This window comes from Nelumbo nucifera, chromosome 5 (genome assembly GCF_055504915.1).
Source record: "Nelumbo nucifera cultivar China Antique chromosome 5, China Antique-T2T, whole genome shotgun sequence".
NCBI lineage: Eukaryota > Viridiplantae > Streptophyta > Magnoliopsida > Proteales > Nelumbonaceae > Nelumbo > Nelumbo nucifera.
The window spans coordinates 16,170,711-16,186,523 of NC_142653.1; the positions used below are offsets into that span (position 1 = coordinate 16,170,711).

The following is a 15,813-nucleotide window of genomic DNA, read 5'->3' on the forward strand; positions in this document are numbered from 1 at the left end:
AAAATTTTCAATTTTTTCGATCATAATGTCTGTTGCATACTCAGATTACCGGTGGGTGCACAATTTAACTGCAATTAATGGTAATACACCGTGACCATATAGGGTGTTGGTTCGGGCATAGGAGACAAGACTAGTGAAATCAAGTGGAAGGCATCAAATGGTTTGTGATTTCTCTCTCCAAACTCCGACCAGACGAAAAAGAGAAAATCTCATACATCGTTTTCTCAAGCTCATAACTCGTAAGCGTGCATGCGAGAAGCATAAAGACAACGCTAAAGAGTGAATGCGTACACAGACTACAGAGGAATCCCAAACCCAGTGAATAGTGTGATCCATGGCCCAACACAACCCCCGCTGTCTCATCAACACTCCAATCAGCACCACCCACCACCCACCAGCCCACGAGTCCACCACATCATCCATCAATGACCATTTTAACACAACCCGCGTTAATTATTATTAGTGTTACCACAGACCCAACAAACCACATGCGGCAGTAGTCTTTAGCAACAACACACAAAACACCAAAAGAAAACACATCAAAGACATCATTCAGACTCCTAGGGCTGGGTCCCCTTGCAAAAGAGAAGACCCATTTTAAACATTAGCAATAGTAGTAGCAGCAGCTGGCGCTTTCATTCCACGGTCACACGTGATACCACGGAGAATACTGATAAGGCTTATGATCGATGGAGGATACCACTGTAAATTGCATAATTTGATGGTCGGACGGGACGTCGGTGGTGACTGGTGAGCCCCGCACAACAATGGAGACCCCTCAACCCTCGCGTTTGTGTTTGTGCCCTCCTTACTCCGTCACCCATAAACACAAACCTTTCTGCTTTATCGCTTTTTCCTTTTTTTCTTTACAGTTTACACCATCCTAATTTTCTATACCAAGGCCATCTAATCTCGGACAGTTCAACATGACCGACATGGCCCCAAAAAGAGGTTGACAACACTGGGTCCCGACTTACCAAACACGCATGCACTAATACTAATATTCCATACCCGGCCCCCCACCCTTCTCCTCGGTCGCCGGCGACTCCTCATCAACTTTGCCACCACTTTCAGTCCCTCAGTTCTTTCCATCCTTCAAACTCTAACAGCATACGACAAAGGGTGTTTTTTTTTCCTTCTTCGGTGAACAATAAAACAGCATTCCCTTCTCTAACTTCTTCCCAACGAATCATGCTCTAAATGCAAGGCAGAGTGGGAATGGAGATCTCCAAGACAAAAAACAACCGACTCCAAACTCAATCACACAAATCCATCACTCCCGCCTCCCTTTTTTCTGCCTCCCTCGTCTTTCATATTGGGAATTCTTATCCTGCACAATCCAATCCACAACCATGAACCATCCTCAAGTCTACATAACCTTTGTACAACTACGAAGTACAAACCAGTTTTCCCACTACTAAGACACTACAAAGAACAAACCGAACACAATTTCTGTAGCCACCACTGGTTTAAGTCTTTCTACTTAAAGAGTACTAGTTCCCAAACCTTGGGCTTTGAGTTTCAGAGACCTCAAGTATTGGATTGCTTCGTCAAGAACCAACATGGCATCTTTACCCTTCCCACCTGGAATTATGCTCTGCAGAATGCTCACTGTCTCCCTTATCTTCTCCTTCCTCAACTGCATATCGCCTGATAAGTGGTGCATTTCCCATGATCTCTTGTTGCCTGTTGTTCTATTTACACGGCTTGATTCAGCATCACTTTCATACTCCCATGATCCATTGGGTTTTACAGAACTTGCAGTGTCCATGATTGATGACTCTCCATCAAATAGCTTCCTCCTTTTTTTAGCTGGTCCAGCTGAACTAGCCACTTCCTCTGTGCTTCCTTCAATTTTATCCCGCCTCTCATAAACTGTCATTTCGCTAGGGGAATGACCTGTGCTTGTCACTTCATCATCATCATCTTCTTCTTCATACTCGTCATCAGAATATAGCAACGCATTAAGTTCCTCGGTATCTTCTTGCATCTCACTTTGGTCAGCACTTGATTGATTGCCATCCAAGCCACTGGAGACAAGGGGACCAGGGTTATAGATAGGGCTTCTTTCAGTTAATGCTTCTTCAGGTTTGGGAGTCCTGGTACTTGGATGGTGCATAGAAGTACCAACCACAGAACCAAAAATCAAGTTCGTTTTATTACTAGACTGATCAATAACAAGTAATCTCTTCTCAACAGACCCAGATACCACATTGGCTGTGGCGTCACCACTGGCTCCATTTGGATCAGCAGAATACTTGTCTTTAGAAACATAGTTCGGGCTTGGAACAAAGGCCTGGCGATAGCGTGGTAAGCAATAAAACCACCCATGCCGTTCATTTGCCTGGGCTATCTTCAAGTGAGGTAACCCAGAAACTTCAAATCCTGGCAAAGCTCCATTTGCAGAAACCATATACGCGTAAGGGTTTATGAAAGATGGGAAAGTATTTTGTTGGCTGGGATCCACCGGAATGCTAGAGCAATTCAGATTAGGTGATTGCCAAGCAGAATGCTGGTGGAGAAGCCAAAAATCGTAGTCCTTTCCCATTCACACGAAGCAATCACCTAAGGTACAAAACACAATACATCATCACTTGTTTCTACTTGCGAAAACCACAAAGATCAAATAGCCAAATTCAATTAATATTATTTTTCTAAAATTAAAACATTGCAAAACGCACCAGAAGACAGATGACAACGGTATCAGGTTATCAGCAACTTTGATTAATAGTGCCACCTTTCAAGATTACAGAAAATATCTACTGCCTCCAGTTTAATTTTAAAGAAAGCAAACGAGGAAGCAATCTACGTAACAGGTTTAAGCAGGTGACGGAAGTATTCGGCCTGCCAAACATTGAAAGAAAATGTAAGATTCAAAGTCTGAACACCCATCATCAATAGAGAAGATTACAGTCTGATAAATGTATCAAGGATTTACAGTCACCAGTGACCATTAACAAGATATCATAGAACTACTGGGTTAAAAAAATATATCAAAATCAGCTCAATTGGCTACAGGGGGAAAAACGATTATATATATACACTAACCTGGCAATCCTGCAAAGGTTGAAAGCAAGCTATGACTCTAACAATAATGGTCGCGCTCCCTGCAATCCCATTCTCGTGTTTCAACGCTCGGAATCGTGTTTGGCTAGCTGCTTGGCACACCATAACTTCTCTCGACCCTTGAAGAATCCCTCAACCTACCCCAATACTAGATAAAAGCCGAACAGAACAGAACGAAACGGAGCGAGAGACAGAAAGACTAATAAAGACGCCAAACTAAAAAGAACAGATTAACAGAATAGATTTAAAAGAAAATGGGTTGACCCAGAATGAAACTAGCAAAAGGTTGTCTTTAAATTTCTTGGAGGATGTTTGCTCAGCCAATCTTACGGATATAGCTTGGGAGGACAACAAAGAGATCGGATGCCATGGACAGTGAAAAAGAAGGTAAGGGAGCTAAATTAGGGTTTAGTTATGGGAAAGATTTACAGAATAACTCTACAATACAGGTGTAAAGAGACAACTTTCCGGAACACATCGACGGACAGACTCAGCCACCGCATGCTGTTCTCCCTCTCTGGAAAACTGATTAACAGAAGTAGCCACGTCTGTTTATTCTGGTCGTCCTCTTCCTACTACCATTCGAAATTCCTGTTCCAGTACTCTTAGAATCAGATCTCAAAAGCAAATCCTGGGAACAAAGCCAGATCTTTTTCCCTAGCAACACATCAAGAGCCAATGTAAGTATGAAAAAAAATTATGAGAAATTATATTCCGCAAAACCTTATCTAAGAATTGAATAAAAAAGAAAAAAAAAAGAAAAAGAAAAGAGAAACCAGTACAATTGAGATAAGTAATCTAGTTAACCAAAAAACCTCAAAGATCAAGCACCATGTATAGCGAAAACCTTTCACAAAAAAAGTTCCCAATATATTCAGAAGGAATAAAAAGAAAAATGCCAGTTTCTTATTTTGGTAGGGGTGGGGGTGGAGGGAATAACTTGCAATAACAGAAAAAAAAAAAGCGAAATTTTGAACAAACTAACAAAAAAAAAAAAAAAAAACATTGCAAAAGCACAGGAACAATAGAAACAAGATCAAACGACTTACGATGAAAAGAATCAAGGAGAAACCCAGGTTCCGAGAAAAAATATGAAAGAAAAGTGCTCTGATTCCTTCTCTTAAAAACGAAAGAAGCGATCCAACGAAAACGATAGCCGAGGAAGACAGGAGAGACCAAAGGAGGGAACAGAGGCAGACTCCAAACCAAATGTAAAGCCACAGTCGGAAGTGGAGAAGCAGAGCACAGGGATCTGAAGATTTTATAAAGCGACTCGGTGAACCCAAAAAGCAAGTAATCGTCCTGTACGGCTGTACATGGATTTTAATAATGGTATAAGCATTAAGCACAGATGTGTTAATTTATAGTGTAAAATTTTTATTCATCACGCCTATGTTTGGCATTGCAAAAGTAATGACCTCCCCTAATTTTTAAAAATGCTTTTAACCCCCTCGAATCAAATTTTCACATACATACATCCCCTTGTCCCTTCGAAAGTTGAACCAGTTTATATGATTGGTAAAATATTTTTAAAACCTCCAAGGCTCAAACTACCTGTAATATGAGGAAGTAAGAGTTGTTTTCACTTTCGAAGAGTTGTCTAATCTCTGAGAGACAGTGAAGTGACATTAGAAGCAGCGTAGCATAATAAGAAAGAAGTTGGGTGGACTCTTGATATTGGCCTCCTAAAACTCTACAATGGGGGGGGGGGGGGGTAATTTTTTATGGCAAAGGAATTTTAAAATACAAAAACCTACAATCATAAAACCCTCCTTTATAATTTCACTGTAACAAATACCTTTCCTGAAATTTTCAGAAATTTAAACCTTCCTTCATCAATTTTTTCTAAATATCAATTTTCCCCTTTTGTAAATTATTTTTACATACAAGAAGCCGAAGTCCATGGACAGATCTCTCTTGTTGATGGGAACACGAAAGCCTCTTAGTATGGATCTCATAGCTCATAGCTTGGCAGTCCTCAAAGGTCTTCTGAACAATGTGGAGGCTTGTGAAGTAGAGGAGGAATCCTATTCCTAAACTCCATCATCCCCAAGAGAGGAATCCTATTCAAAAATTTCATCTATTCTGAGAGAGGAACCCTGTTAAACTCCATCGTCTCAATAAGATAAAACCCCCAAAATTGGACTACAATCTGAAAAGATTGAAACAATTGCACTGCCATAAACATCTACATACGTTATTTTTTGTTTCATTTTTTAAGATGGGTAAAATATAAAAAACTCCCCTAAAGTTTCTGATAATCATAAAAGTCTCCTTTGTAGTTTAATTTTAGCAAAAACCTCCTTTAGATTTTTAAAGAATACAACAAAAACCTCCCTTCTCGGAAAATGTTAAACCGGTGAATCAATTTTTCCCAAAATACCTACTTTCCCCTTTTACAAATGGTTTACATTTGTTTTTACTGAAATACCCCTATCGACATGTTATTTCTTTGCCAATTTCTTCCTCTTCTTTCAATCTTCCATCCTTGATTGCTGAGTCAATCTATCGAACTTTAACAATTTGTCGTTTGATATATGAGATGTGGGTTGCATACAACTTTGTAATGAACTATGTGGCTTTCTCGTCTATACCTGGTTCACCCACCCAATGCCCTCTGTCTTCATCACTGCGATGCAGCTGTGCCTTGTTTCTTGCTTCGACACCTACATCATCCTTGCTGTGCAGCTTCTAACACTTGAAGATGCTCAAGATGGAGAACAGGGATGATGATTTCTTACTATCTTTATCACATGTGGTTTTGCTACCCATCATAATTAATTACACTTTTTTTTTTGAGGAGGAGACTTTTCCTTTAAGCAACCCATAAATTAAGAATACCAGTTATTGAAAAAACAGAGAGAAGGGGTTGAGGGTCACCGATGCCATGCCTCAGGAAGAATCACATTGGAAATACTCGGCCATGCAAGTTAAGGCAACAAAGCAAGGACACCAAGGAGACAAACTCTAACGTTACACGCCCCTTGGACCGTGTATTGATGACAAAATGTTTTGGATATTCCTTAGTCCAAACCATAGCCTTCCCTTGGATTCATTGAGAGGCCGGTCCTTTGATGCCAGATATTTCCATATTGCTCTACAAGATCAAAATAAAGTTTTGCCATGGGCATCTATTCTCCTGGACCACAAAGATCAGAAAGAATAGTAGCTCTTGACCTAATTTCTAACTTTTTCTCTAATTGTCCAAATGACCTTGTCTTTCCTCTCGATCCGCCATATCCAAACATTTCATGCCCTTCTCTCCATAATTTCTTGCTAGCACCAACAACCACAGTGTTATTGTTCTCTTCCTCGTCATCGCCCAAATAATCACTTGACGCCCTACCCCGCCCCTTTTTGAAAGAGTGATGCGGTGGTGGAGGCAGCGCAACCCATGCAGAGGGCAGATGTGTAGCGGATGACGGAAGGGATGGAGGAGCGTGAGGGGTGTGGCGGGCAGAGAACTTCCAAGGATGCTGTAGACAGTAAGAGGAGGTAGAATTTCTTGTTGCCAATCTAGAGAAGGTCTTGGGAGTCAAGCTTGACGGGATGGTTACTGGGGAGGTGGAGGATGCCTTTGATGAAGCATCCATTCTTCCCAACAACTCTGAGGGCAAAGCGGCATCGCTGGAAATCGTAGAAGATGTGGGAGATGTTCATGATGCCGCTGAGGCTGGCGAGGTCGACGTCCATAGTTGATTTCTTGTTGTTCTTGCCACGGATTATGGAATAGATTTGCATGTAGTATTCGAAGTCTTTGCCTTGGAGCTTGGCAAGGCTGACCTCAACATCTCTCTCAAAAAATAAAAAAGGAAGAAGGTTGAAAGAAAGAGGGACACCACCACACAGGAATGGTCTACATATTTCTTAGATTACCAACATGAGGAACTTGCATTGCACATAATTTAGCCTATTGGTGCTATTGCCTATAGTCTAACATACTTCAAATCTTTAATTTGTGGGAATGACGTTTTCATGTCATGTGAGAATGATAACTGGGCTCGAGAATCCTTTAAAGGGTAGGATGGTTATTTTGAAAAAATTAATGGAAAAGTACGGATAGGCCTAGTGCAGGTTTTTTATTCTCACTACAAAGCTACAAACGTTTAGAAGGTCAAAAAACCACATTCTATTCACCATATCTACCTGTGAATTGGCATCAATTTCGAGTTGGCACCTATCCCAAATGTACTTTGAGTCTACAAATTCTGACTATGGGGTTATCAGTAATTCTCCCAAAAATTAATGCATCGTTGAGTGTTTTCCGTCTGACTCACTAACGAAAGGGAGGTATGTGTAGAGTTTTCCAAAAGTTCAACGGAGGTTTTTGTTAAAGTAAAACTTGAAGGGAGGTTTTTATGATTGTTAGAAACCACAAGTGAGGTTTTTGTATTTTACCCTAAAAAAATGTTGGTGGCCAGCGAGGAAAGAGTGTGGAGAATCGGGAGATGTAATGGGTTCGATCTTCGAACCAAGGTGGACCTGGAGAACCACGTTATCGTTCCAGAGCTAGACCCCAACATGGAGTTGCTAGACCAGGTCCTAGAAGACAATATGTAGGGGTGTAAACGGATTGAATTCGAATCGGATTAGGCAATATCAGAATTCGAATCTAGTTAGCAAATCTGATATCCGAATTCGATTTGATACTTGACAGGTATTGAAATTAAATATTTGAATATTCGATTCGATTCAATTCAAATTCGATTAATTAATTATTTTAGATAATTAATAAATATATAAAATAAATATTTTATTGATATAAAGTATATAAATATATAAATTATTTATATAATTTAATTATTATATATATAAATTATGTAAAATATATTATATATTATATATAATAATTAAATAATTGGTCGAATTTGGATATTTATCGAATCGAATCAGGTCATATCCGAATTTAAATCCGATTAACTATTCGATGCGAATAAGATATCCAAATTCGACCAATTAAATATTCAAATTATCCAAATTCAATCCGATTATATCGAATATCAAATTCAAAATCAAATTTTCAAATACCATTAACACCTTTACCTCTATATCTCTGATCTCACCAGAATTGCCATCGACACATCAAAGGATTCAAAGCCGCTCTCGGAACTCTATCTCAATGTGAGAACCTTGTAGGTGAGTTTTTTCCGGATCCATCACTGGCGATGGCATGTCCCTCATATCCCTGCTGCTTATGACTTATGAGCACTTGTATGAGGAGCTCCGATCTAGGAGCATTGCCAACGATTCCGGTATATAAAAGAGCGGCTACAAGGAGCTCGTGGTTCTTATGGTTTGGGTCCTCTTTTCGGAATTGCCTATTTTGCACCTGCTCTGGAATTGTCCACGTCGGTGTTCATGAAAAACATGGATACAGCTTGTAAGCAATTCGTACATTGGACTATGAGTCTGATAATATGAAGTTGGTGAAGAATGGATTGAGAATGGTAAGCCAACAACCACCTGTGCAATGTTTGTTGGGATGGAACCACAATTCTTAATTCTCATTCTACATTTGGCTAGGGCTACCGACCTTCAGGCTGCTAACCCTTACATTGCCTCTGTGTCACGGGGGTAGTTCTACAGCGGAAGAAACCCGTGCGGCGTCCTGACCAAGGCAGGCCAGGACAAGCCTTTCTGTGCTTAGAGGCTAGGAGTTGCCCGATGGGATGGCTCCACCAACGTCAGTAGCACTGGATCATGACCTCAAGTCCAATGGCCGGGGCACTCTCCTGGCTCAGACCGGTCCATGGGAGGCGCCGCTTACGTGCTAAAGGGGGACAACCATCATGGAAGGCGACCATGCGCCGATAAGGTGACTTGGCACCGATGTGAAGGGTCTCCTGTATGCCGATGATGACAGGCACCTGTGTGCCCTGATGATAGGCAACCGCTTGGGCCGGAACACACCCGTGCGCTAAGGGCAACGGGATAGCTCAATCAGCTTGGGCAAGGGGCTGGCGAGGTAAAGGGACATGCTTGAGCCAGGCCCGCATGCCAAGCCTCCCTTGAGTATCGGTAGCACAGTGCCGGTCCAACACTGTCCCCATGAGCAAGTGTGCGCCCATGAGGAACCCTGGTAGCCATGCTAGCCGTTAACCAGGGCCGCCCCGCAAGGGGATGAAGGTCTAGGAGTGCCAAGGTTAGGCACCCAAGGAGGTCGACCACCCCTCCTCAAAGAGTACGTTAAGTTCTGGTGGTCTGCCTGAAGATGACATCAGTTCTCCCAAAAATCTTACAGGCGAAAATGACGGGCATGTCCCTAACGTAAGCCTGCCAAGCGTAGGCAAGGCTAAGCCTGTGCTGAACCGTAACAGGCTCCCCCACTCAATTCATTGTCGTCCTCGACAATGACTCCTTCCGTGAATGGGCGTTTGAGTCCCACGCCATCCACTCTTCTGCCAGTTCGGGGCTCGCCTGGCCAACCCGGGTCTTGCCTATATTGGTGTCCATTTATGAGGACGGAACCATTTCACCATGCCGGCCTGCCTGGACTTCACCCCCAGTGTCGAGGTTACTCAAACCGCGCAATGGCTATGCCGTTGACTGTGAAAGAAGGGCCCTCGAAGAAATGTGTGTGGTGCTTCGCGGAGGTCCGCCCCATGTATCATCTTACCTCAAGGCTCAACCGTCTTCATGGTAGCTTTTCTGTGATGCTACCGAACACGTTGATAGGTCTACTCCTCATGTTGGCGATGACACGGGTACCCTTTCACCATGCTGGCCTGCCGACTTCACCTCGCCCTGCGCGGGTTACTCAAACCTAGCCATGGCTTATGCTCTCTGGGCCCTCGAAACTACGCTTCGCCACGCCGACACTCCGAGGGGGCCCCACTGCTACTGCCTCAAGGAGACCTGACCGCTTCGAACGCGAGTGTGGCAACTTTTACCCATGAGTTGCCGAACATGCACTCGCCTTAAGATGAGCTTCTGCTGCTGCAAGTGTTCAACCTGAAAACTGAGCATGTCCACCTAAAACTTTGCCGGTGTAGGGCCGCCATGCTCCAACGGCTAGCGTAACCGCATTCCTAACAAGGCCCACGCGTCTGCCCCCGCATGAGGACAACAACCAATGCGTCTGCACCCGCAAGGGAAGCTGTTTTAGGGTCATTGGAATGGGAACGCGAACATTCAATGGCCTCTTGATAGGCCTGATCTGAGTTCTGCTCAGGTAGTGTACCCACATTCCTATCAAGGCTCACGCGTCTGCCACCGCATGAGGACAACAACCAAAGCGTCTGCAACCGCAAGGGAAGCTGTTTTAATGTCAATGGAATGGGGACACGAACAATGAAATGGCCTCTTGTCAGGCCTGATCTGAATTCTGCTCGATCCTGGGTGGAGGTGAATAGGGACCGCACCCCACAAAATGCTGCTTGTCGAAATGACCGTTTCAACTGGCTCTGGGCTAATCTGCTGAAAACCAACTGCTTGTTGCAATTAGCCAACCTGGCTCTGATACCAACTGTCACGGGGGTAGTTCTACAGCGGAAGAAACCCGTGCGGCGTCCTGACCAAGGCAGGCCAGGACAAGCCTTTCTGTGCTTAGAGGCTAGGAGTTGCCCGATGGGATGGCTCCACCAACGTCAGTAGCACTGGATCATGACCTCAAGTCCAATGGCCGGGGCACTCTCCTGGCTCAGACCGGTCCATGGGAGGCGCCGCTTACGTGCTAAAGGGGGACAACCATCATGGAAGGCGACCATGCGCCGATAAGGTGACTTGGCACCGATGTGAAGGGTCTCCTGTATGCCGATGATGACAGGCACCTGTGTGCCCTGATGATAGGCAACCGCTTGGGCCGGAACACACCCGTGCGCTAAGGGCAACGGGATAGCTCAATCAGCTTGGGCAAGGGGCTGGCGAGGTAAAGGGACATGCTTGAGCCAGGCCCGCATGCCAAGCCTCCCTTGAGTATCGGTAGCGCAGTGCCGGTCCAACACTGTCCCCATGAGCAAGTGTGCGCCCATGAGGAACCCTGGTAGCCATGCTAGCCGTTAACCAGGGTCGCCCCGCAAGGGGATGAAGGTCTAGGAGTGCCAAGGTTAGGCACCCAAGGAGGTCGACCACCCCTCCTCAAAGAGTACGTTAAGCTTCTGGTGGTCTGCCTGAAGATGACATCAGTTCTCCCAAAAATCTTACAGGCGAAAATGACGGGCATGTCCCTAACGTAAGCCTGCCAAGCGTAGGCAAGGCTAAGCCTGTGCTGAACCGTAACATCTGTGCATCGTGAGTGAGATGCTGGTCGATTAAGGGCAAATATGGTATTTTGTGATAACTTTGAATAATGCTTTAGGGGTAATTTCGTAAATGTATATATTTTTCATTCTAGTCGAGGTTTTTATCGAGTTTCTCAAAAATTGAGAATGGGTATTTGTTACAATAAAATTATAAAACTATAGGAGAGGTTTTTATGATTGTCAGAAATTTTAGGGGAGGTTTATATATTTATTATTAATTTATAAATATTTTATTAATATATCATTATATTATTATTACTTTACTAATATATTTATTTATTTATATATTATTATTATTATTATTCATATAATATCTTATTATTTTATTAATATTATGATTGGGGGACTTTTTGTCATTAGCTCTTTATTTCTTGACAGACTCTGAAATAAAATTCCATCCCCTAGGAGGCCTAAAATGGCCATTCCCCCATATAGGGGAAATTCATCTCCCAAAAGTGGGAATGGGAATCCTATTCCGGCCAAACAAATAGTAAGAATCGAAATATACCATTCTAATTCCAATTCCATGCACTTGTTCCTAAAAACAAAACTAACATTAGGTTTTGATAATTAAAGCTGCATTTTCGTTATGATGCAAACGTCAAATGGGTGCTTTAATACACTCTGATTCAGTTTTGCACATGTTTGGTTAGCATGAGGTGTATGAAATGTAGTATGAGGTGAGATATGTCAAGATGGTCATAGAGCAAGTTGTCGGATTATCTAGAATATCGGAATGGATGGGGTTTGACCTGTCTATAAAAGGGGAGATTCATCCAAAGATAACATATCGTTTCATATGTAGGCTGTGTTTGGAATCGTGGGTGTTTATTGAATAAATGCTGCCACATAAGTGTCATTCCAATATTTTCCTAATTATGCAGATTTGTATGCATAGACACAGGCAAAAGTAAAGCATTGATTTATATGCATGCCTACCGTTTGGGGGAACTTCATTTTAGTGCTTCCCCAACGGGTAGGCATTTATTCACCTAAGTGTCAATAAATGGATTCATTATTGCTTTTCTCTGTTTTACAAATAAATCAAGTACTAACATTTAGTGAGTAAACACCTATGGTTCCAAACACATATAGTCAAAGCGTGATTCACTTATCATATCCATAATTGACACATCGCATGCATATGGTTAGCAATGGGCCTATGCTAAATGCATTGGCATTACCAGTTTGAACAATTGAGCTAGGTGTAGCATCCAATGGTCTCAATTCTGCACGTGATATCTAGTCTTTTAACAATATGCCTCTTAGGGATTCAAACGGATCGGATCGGGTTCGAATCCAAGTATATTTGAATCTGATCCAATACTATTCATGTCAGATTCGATCAAATCTGATAGGACTTGATTTGAATTCGAATCCTATCAGTAAGTTGGACCTTTGGATCTGATCTGTTCCGACTTATTTTCTTTAAAAATTAATAAATTATTAAAAGAAAAATAGAATATACTAATTTAAATAAAATAAAAATAAAAAATATAAATATTTTTTTAATTATTTTCATCATATATATACATGTTTTTTATAAAAAAATTATAAATATATATTTATAAATAAATAAATAACATATATATTATATATTTATAAATATAAATATATAATATATCAGATTGGATTTTTCTCGAATCAGATAAGAATAATTTGAATACGATCCGATCCAAAGATCCGAACAAGGGTAATCCGAATTCGACCAAGTAGTATCGGATTTCGGATCAATCCATTTGCTCCCCTAATGCCTCTACATGATTGTCTACGTGTTGTTTACCTGGTTGAAAGGAGCACCACCACACTATGTTCACTTGTAGATTTGTTCATGGGTCGGGCTGGGTTGGGTTTGGGTTGGGTTTTCATTTCATATTAATAGATTTTTCTAAGGCTCGAACTTGAGTCCGGTTTGATCATCGGGCCTACAATTTGGGCCCGAGCCCAGCCCTCATAAAAGCCCGAAGCCCGGGCCTGGGCCCGAGCCCGGAATTTAGCCCATACTATTACTATTGCTGAAGCGGCTGAATAGAGAGAGAGAGAGAGAGAGATTATAAAGAAAAAAATGTATATATATTAAATTATAAATATATATATTTCAATAAGTATTATATTATTATAAAATACATAATATGTATTTTATAAAATATATAATACTGAATCGGCCCAGACCAGGCTTTTTCAACAAATCCTGAGCCCGGCCCGAAACACAGTTGGACTTACTGTGTTAGGCCCGAGGGCCTAATTACATGACCAAGCCTGACCAGGGTGCAGGCCGGGCCGGGCCGTCGGGCTACCCGGCCCTGAGCAGGTCTATTCACTTGCAATGAGGGCATTAGATCGTCTTTCAAGGTGATTGGTGCCATGTGGCGGTCTTTGATTGGTGGCCGGTTTTAACTGCATCACTATTGGTACAAGTCTTTCCCTTCGACTTTGTTCTTTGAATCGTCAATGGAAAAATAAGAAACACACAAGGAAGAATCTTCTTAGGTTTGGATAATGAAAGAATAAAGAGCTAGCATATACTAAACTCAAAAGTGCTTTTACAAATTAACGATTTTTCTAATAATCAATGTTTCCCAAATTCAGCTTTTTTTTTTTCCTTCAACAAATCTTTCTCCCACATCTCTCATCTGCTTCCAATATTTCTAATAGAATTTGAGTGCTCCTTAGTCTTTGAAGTGGTATGAAGGCATTAAAAAACAATAAATTAAAATAGGAACGTTGCGTTGGCATCCAATGCTTAATTTAAGCCCTAATAATTCTTTTTATTCTTTTAATCGTTCAAAGTTCAAACCCTGGACCGAGGGTGGAGAATAGAATGGTGCCTATCAGTCCATCACCTTTTTAAAGGCACACGAACGAACGAATGGTGGTCCACATAGTAGAGCTTGTGGTGATCAAATGATCACCCAATTCCATGCCTTTGCACACAGTGGGCTGCCCAAACACCCCGCCAAAGGAGGTACTTGGGGTTTTCATTATCTGTAGACCATTAAGTGACCCACCCTAGCTCCGCTTTTAAGTTCTTGCTGCTGATGCTTCAGGTCAACATCTGAAATTGAATGCACTTATTTGGAGAGAATAGATGAGAGGTACAATCTCTCTGTACTCCTTACCTTTTTTTCTGCCCTACCATCACTCGACCCATATATAGAATTATAAGATTATAGCCATAGGATGCTCTATATACGGCAGGTGTAGAGCATCTGTACTGTATTAGGCCACTGAACACGTGGGAGTGCCCTATCAGAACAATGGCCTGAATAAAAGTTTGGTTTGTTTTGGTCAAGTGAAGGGTGACCCAGTAAGGCCCAGTAAAGGAACATGGGACCTACAAAAAAGATAAATAAATAGAGACATGGGAAGCCCACCTAGACAACCATTAAGCTTGATCAACATTAACATACTAATGGGTAGGAGGTAGGAAACAGGTTTTTTTTTTTTCCTCTTGGCCCCTTTCACTTTGGTTGGGAATGTTTAATTGTTTAATTAGAGAAAGAAGGGGTGAGTTCAGTCACTGCCGCCGTCAGACGATACAGCTTTAAACAAGGTGGATAGGTAAGAATCAAAAACGAATAAAAAACAGAAAAGAGAGAGGCGATATCATCATTCCATAACCTGCGAGATCTTATGCACAGAAGGAAAGATCTACCAACACCAATAATCTAAGTATTATGGTACAAAGTAATGGAAATAATAAGCTTCGAGTCATGCCCTCTTGTTTATAGTGGAGGGAACAAGCAACAACCCTAATCAAGTTCCCCCTTCCCACAAGGTCCACACTTTTGGCAGCACTACTACTAAAACCTCCCCTAAATTTAGCCGAAGAGATCTACTCATCTAGAGAGTAACAGATTCTCTCTACAGTCTACACCATCCTATTAAATCTTAAGTCCACCTTTACTCTTTTTTTTTTTTTGTTTATTTCTTTAGCTCATCAATAGGTTAATAGTTCATTAAGATTTGATTCCTGTATATATTATATGTAAGTAACCCAATGAATAGGGAATGGTGGCTGTTATGCCTTGGCCACTAAGCTCAAGGCCCAATGTGATAAATAAATAAAAAAATAAAATTAAACCAAGCTTGCCAACACAACCATAGGGAAAATGTAAATGATGATCCTGTACAGGGTATCATCATCCTGGTCAAGAAATCCAATGTTTAGTTTGACAGAAAATAAAGAGAGAATTGCCAACATGGTGATTTCATTTTAAACCAAATTGATAAACATATTTGCACTAGTCTGCAATGCTAAAAATTCTCAGGCTGATAAGTGTGAGAAAAAAGAAAACCAATATAACTGTCCACCAATCTCAACGGCCAAACTGCCCAGTAGTCCCGTCCAAGTCTGACAACATTGATTTGGTATATACAAGAGAAAGAGCTTGACAAATCTGAGCTGCAGCCCGTGGGCCGTTCACTGCCAATAACCAAATGATAACACCTTACTGAAATCTGAAATAGCCCACCAGTTACGGGTGCCATTGAGGTGATCAAAAAA

General features: G+C 41.7%; 1 protein-coding gene and 1 pseudogene across 2 annotated transcripts; both read right to left on the minus strand.

The window, feature by feature from the left end:
- Positions 1 to 432: 432 nt before the first annotated feature.
- Positions 433 to 4,397, minus strand: LOC104603913 (transcription factor bHLH143-like). Of its 2 annotated transcripts, none has more exons than XM_010268080.3 (4): positions 4,116 to 4,397; positions 3,049 to 3,723; positions 2,682 to 2,844; positions 433 to 2,565 (listed from the first exon to the last, which is right to left on the minus strand). In XM_010268080.3, the coding sequence occupies exon 4, from the start codon at positions 2,546 to 2,548 to the stop codon at positions 1,484 to 1,486; it is 1,065 nt and encodes a 354-aa protein (XP_010266382.2). In that variant the 5' UTR covers positions 2,549 to 2,565; positions 2,682 to 2,844; positions 3,049 to 3,723; positions 4,116 to 4,397; the 3' UTR covers positions 433 to 1,483. The 2 variants fall into 2 exon arrangements, with proteins under 2 accessions (XP_010266382.2, XP_010266391.2); XM_010268089.3 differs by having other exon boundaries at positions 3,049 to 3,657; positions 4,116 to 4,302.
- Positions 4,398 to 4,888: 491 nt separating this feature from the next.
- On the minus strand, positions 4,889 to 8,435 carry LOC148791254 (FHA domain-containing protein FHA2 pseudogene; annotated as a pseudogene).
- Positions 8,436 to 15,813: the final 7,378 nt, after the last annotated feature.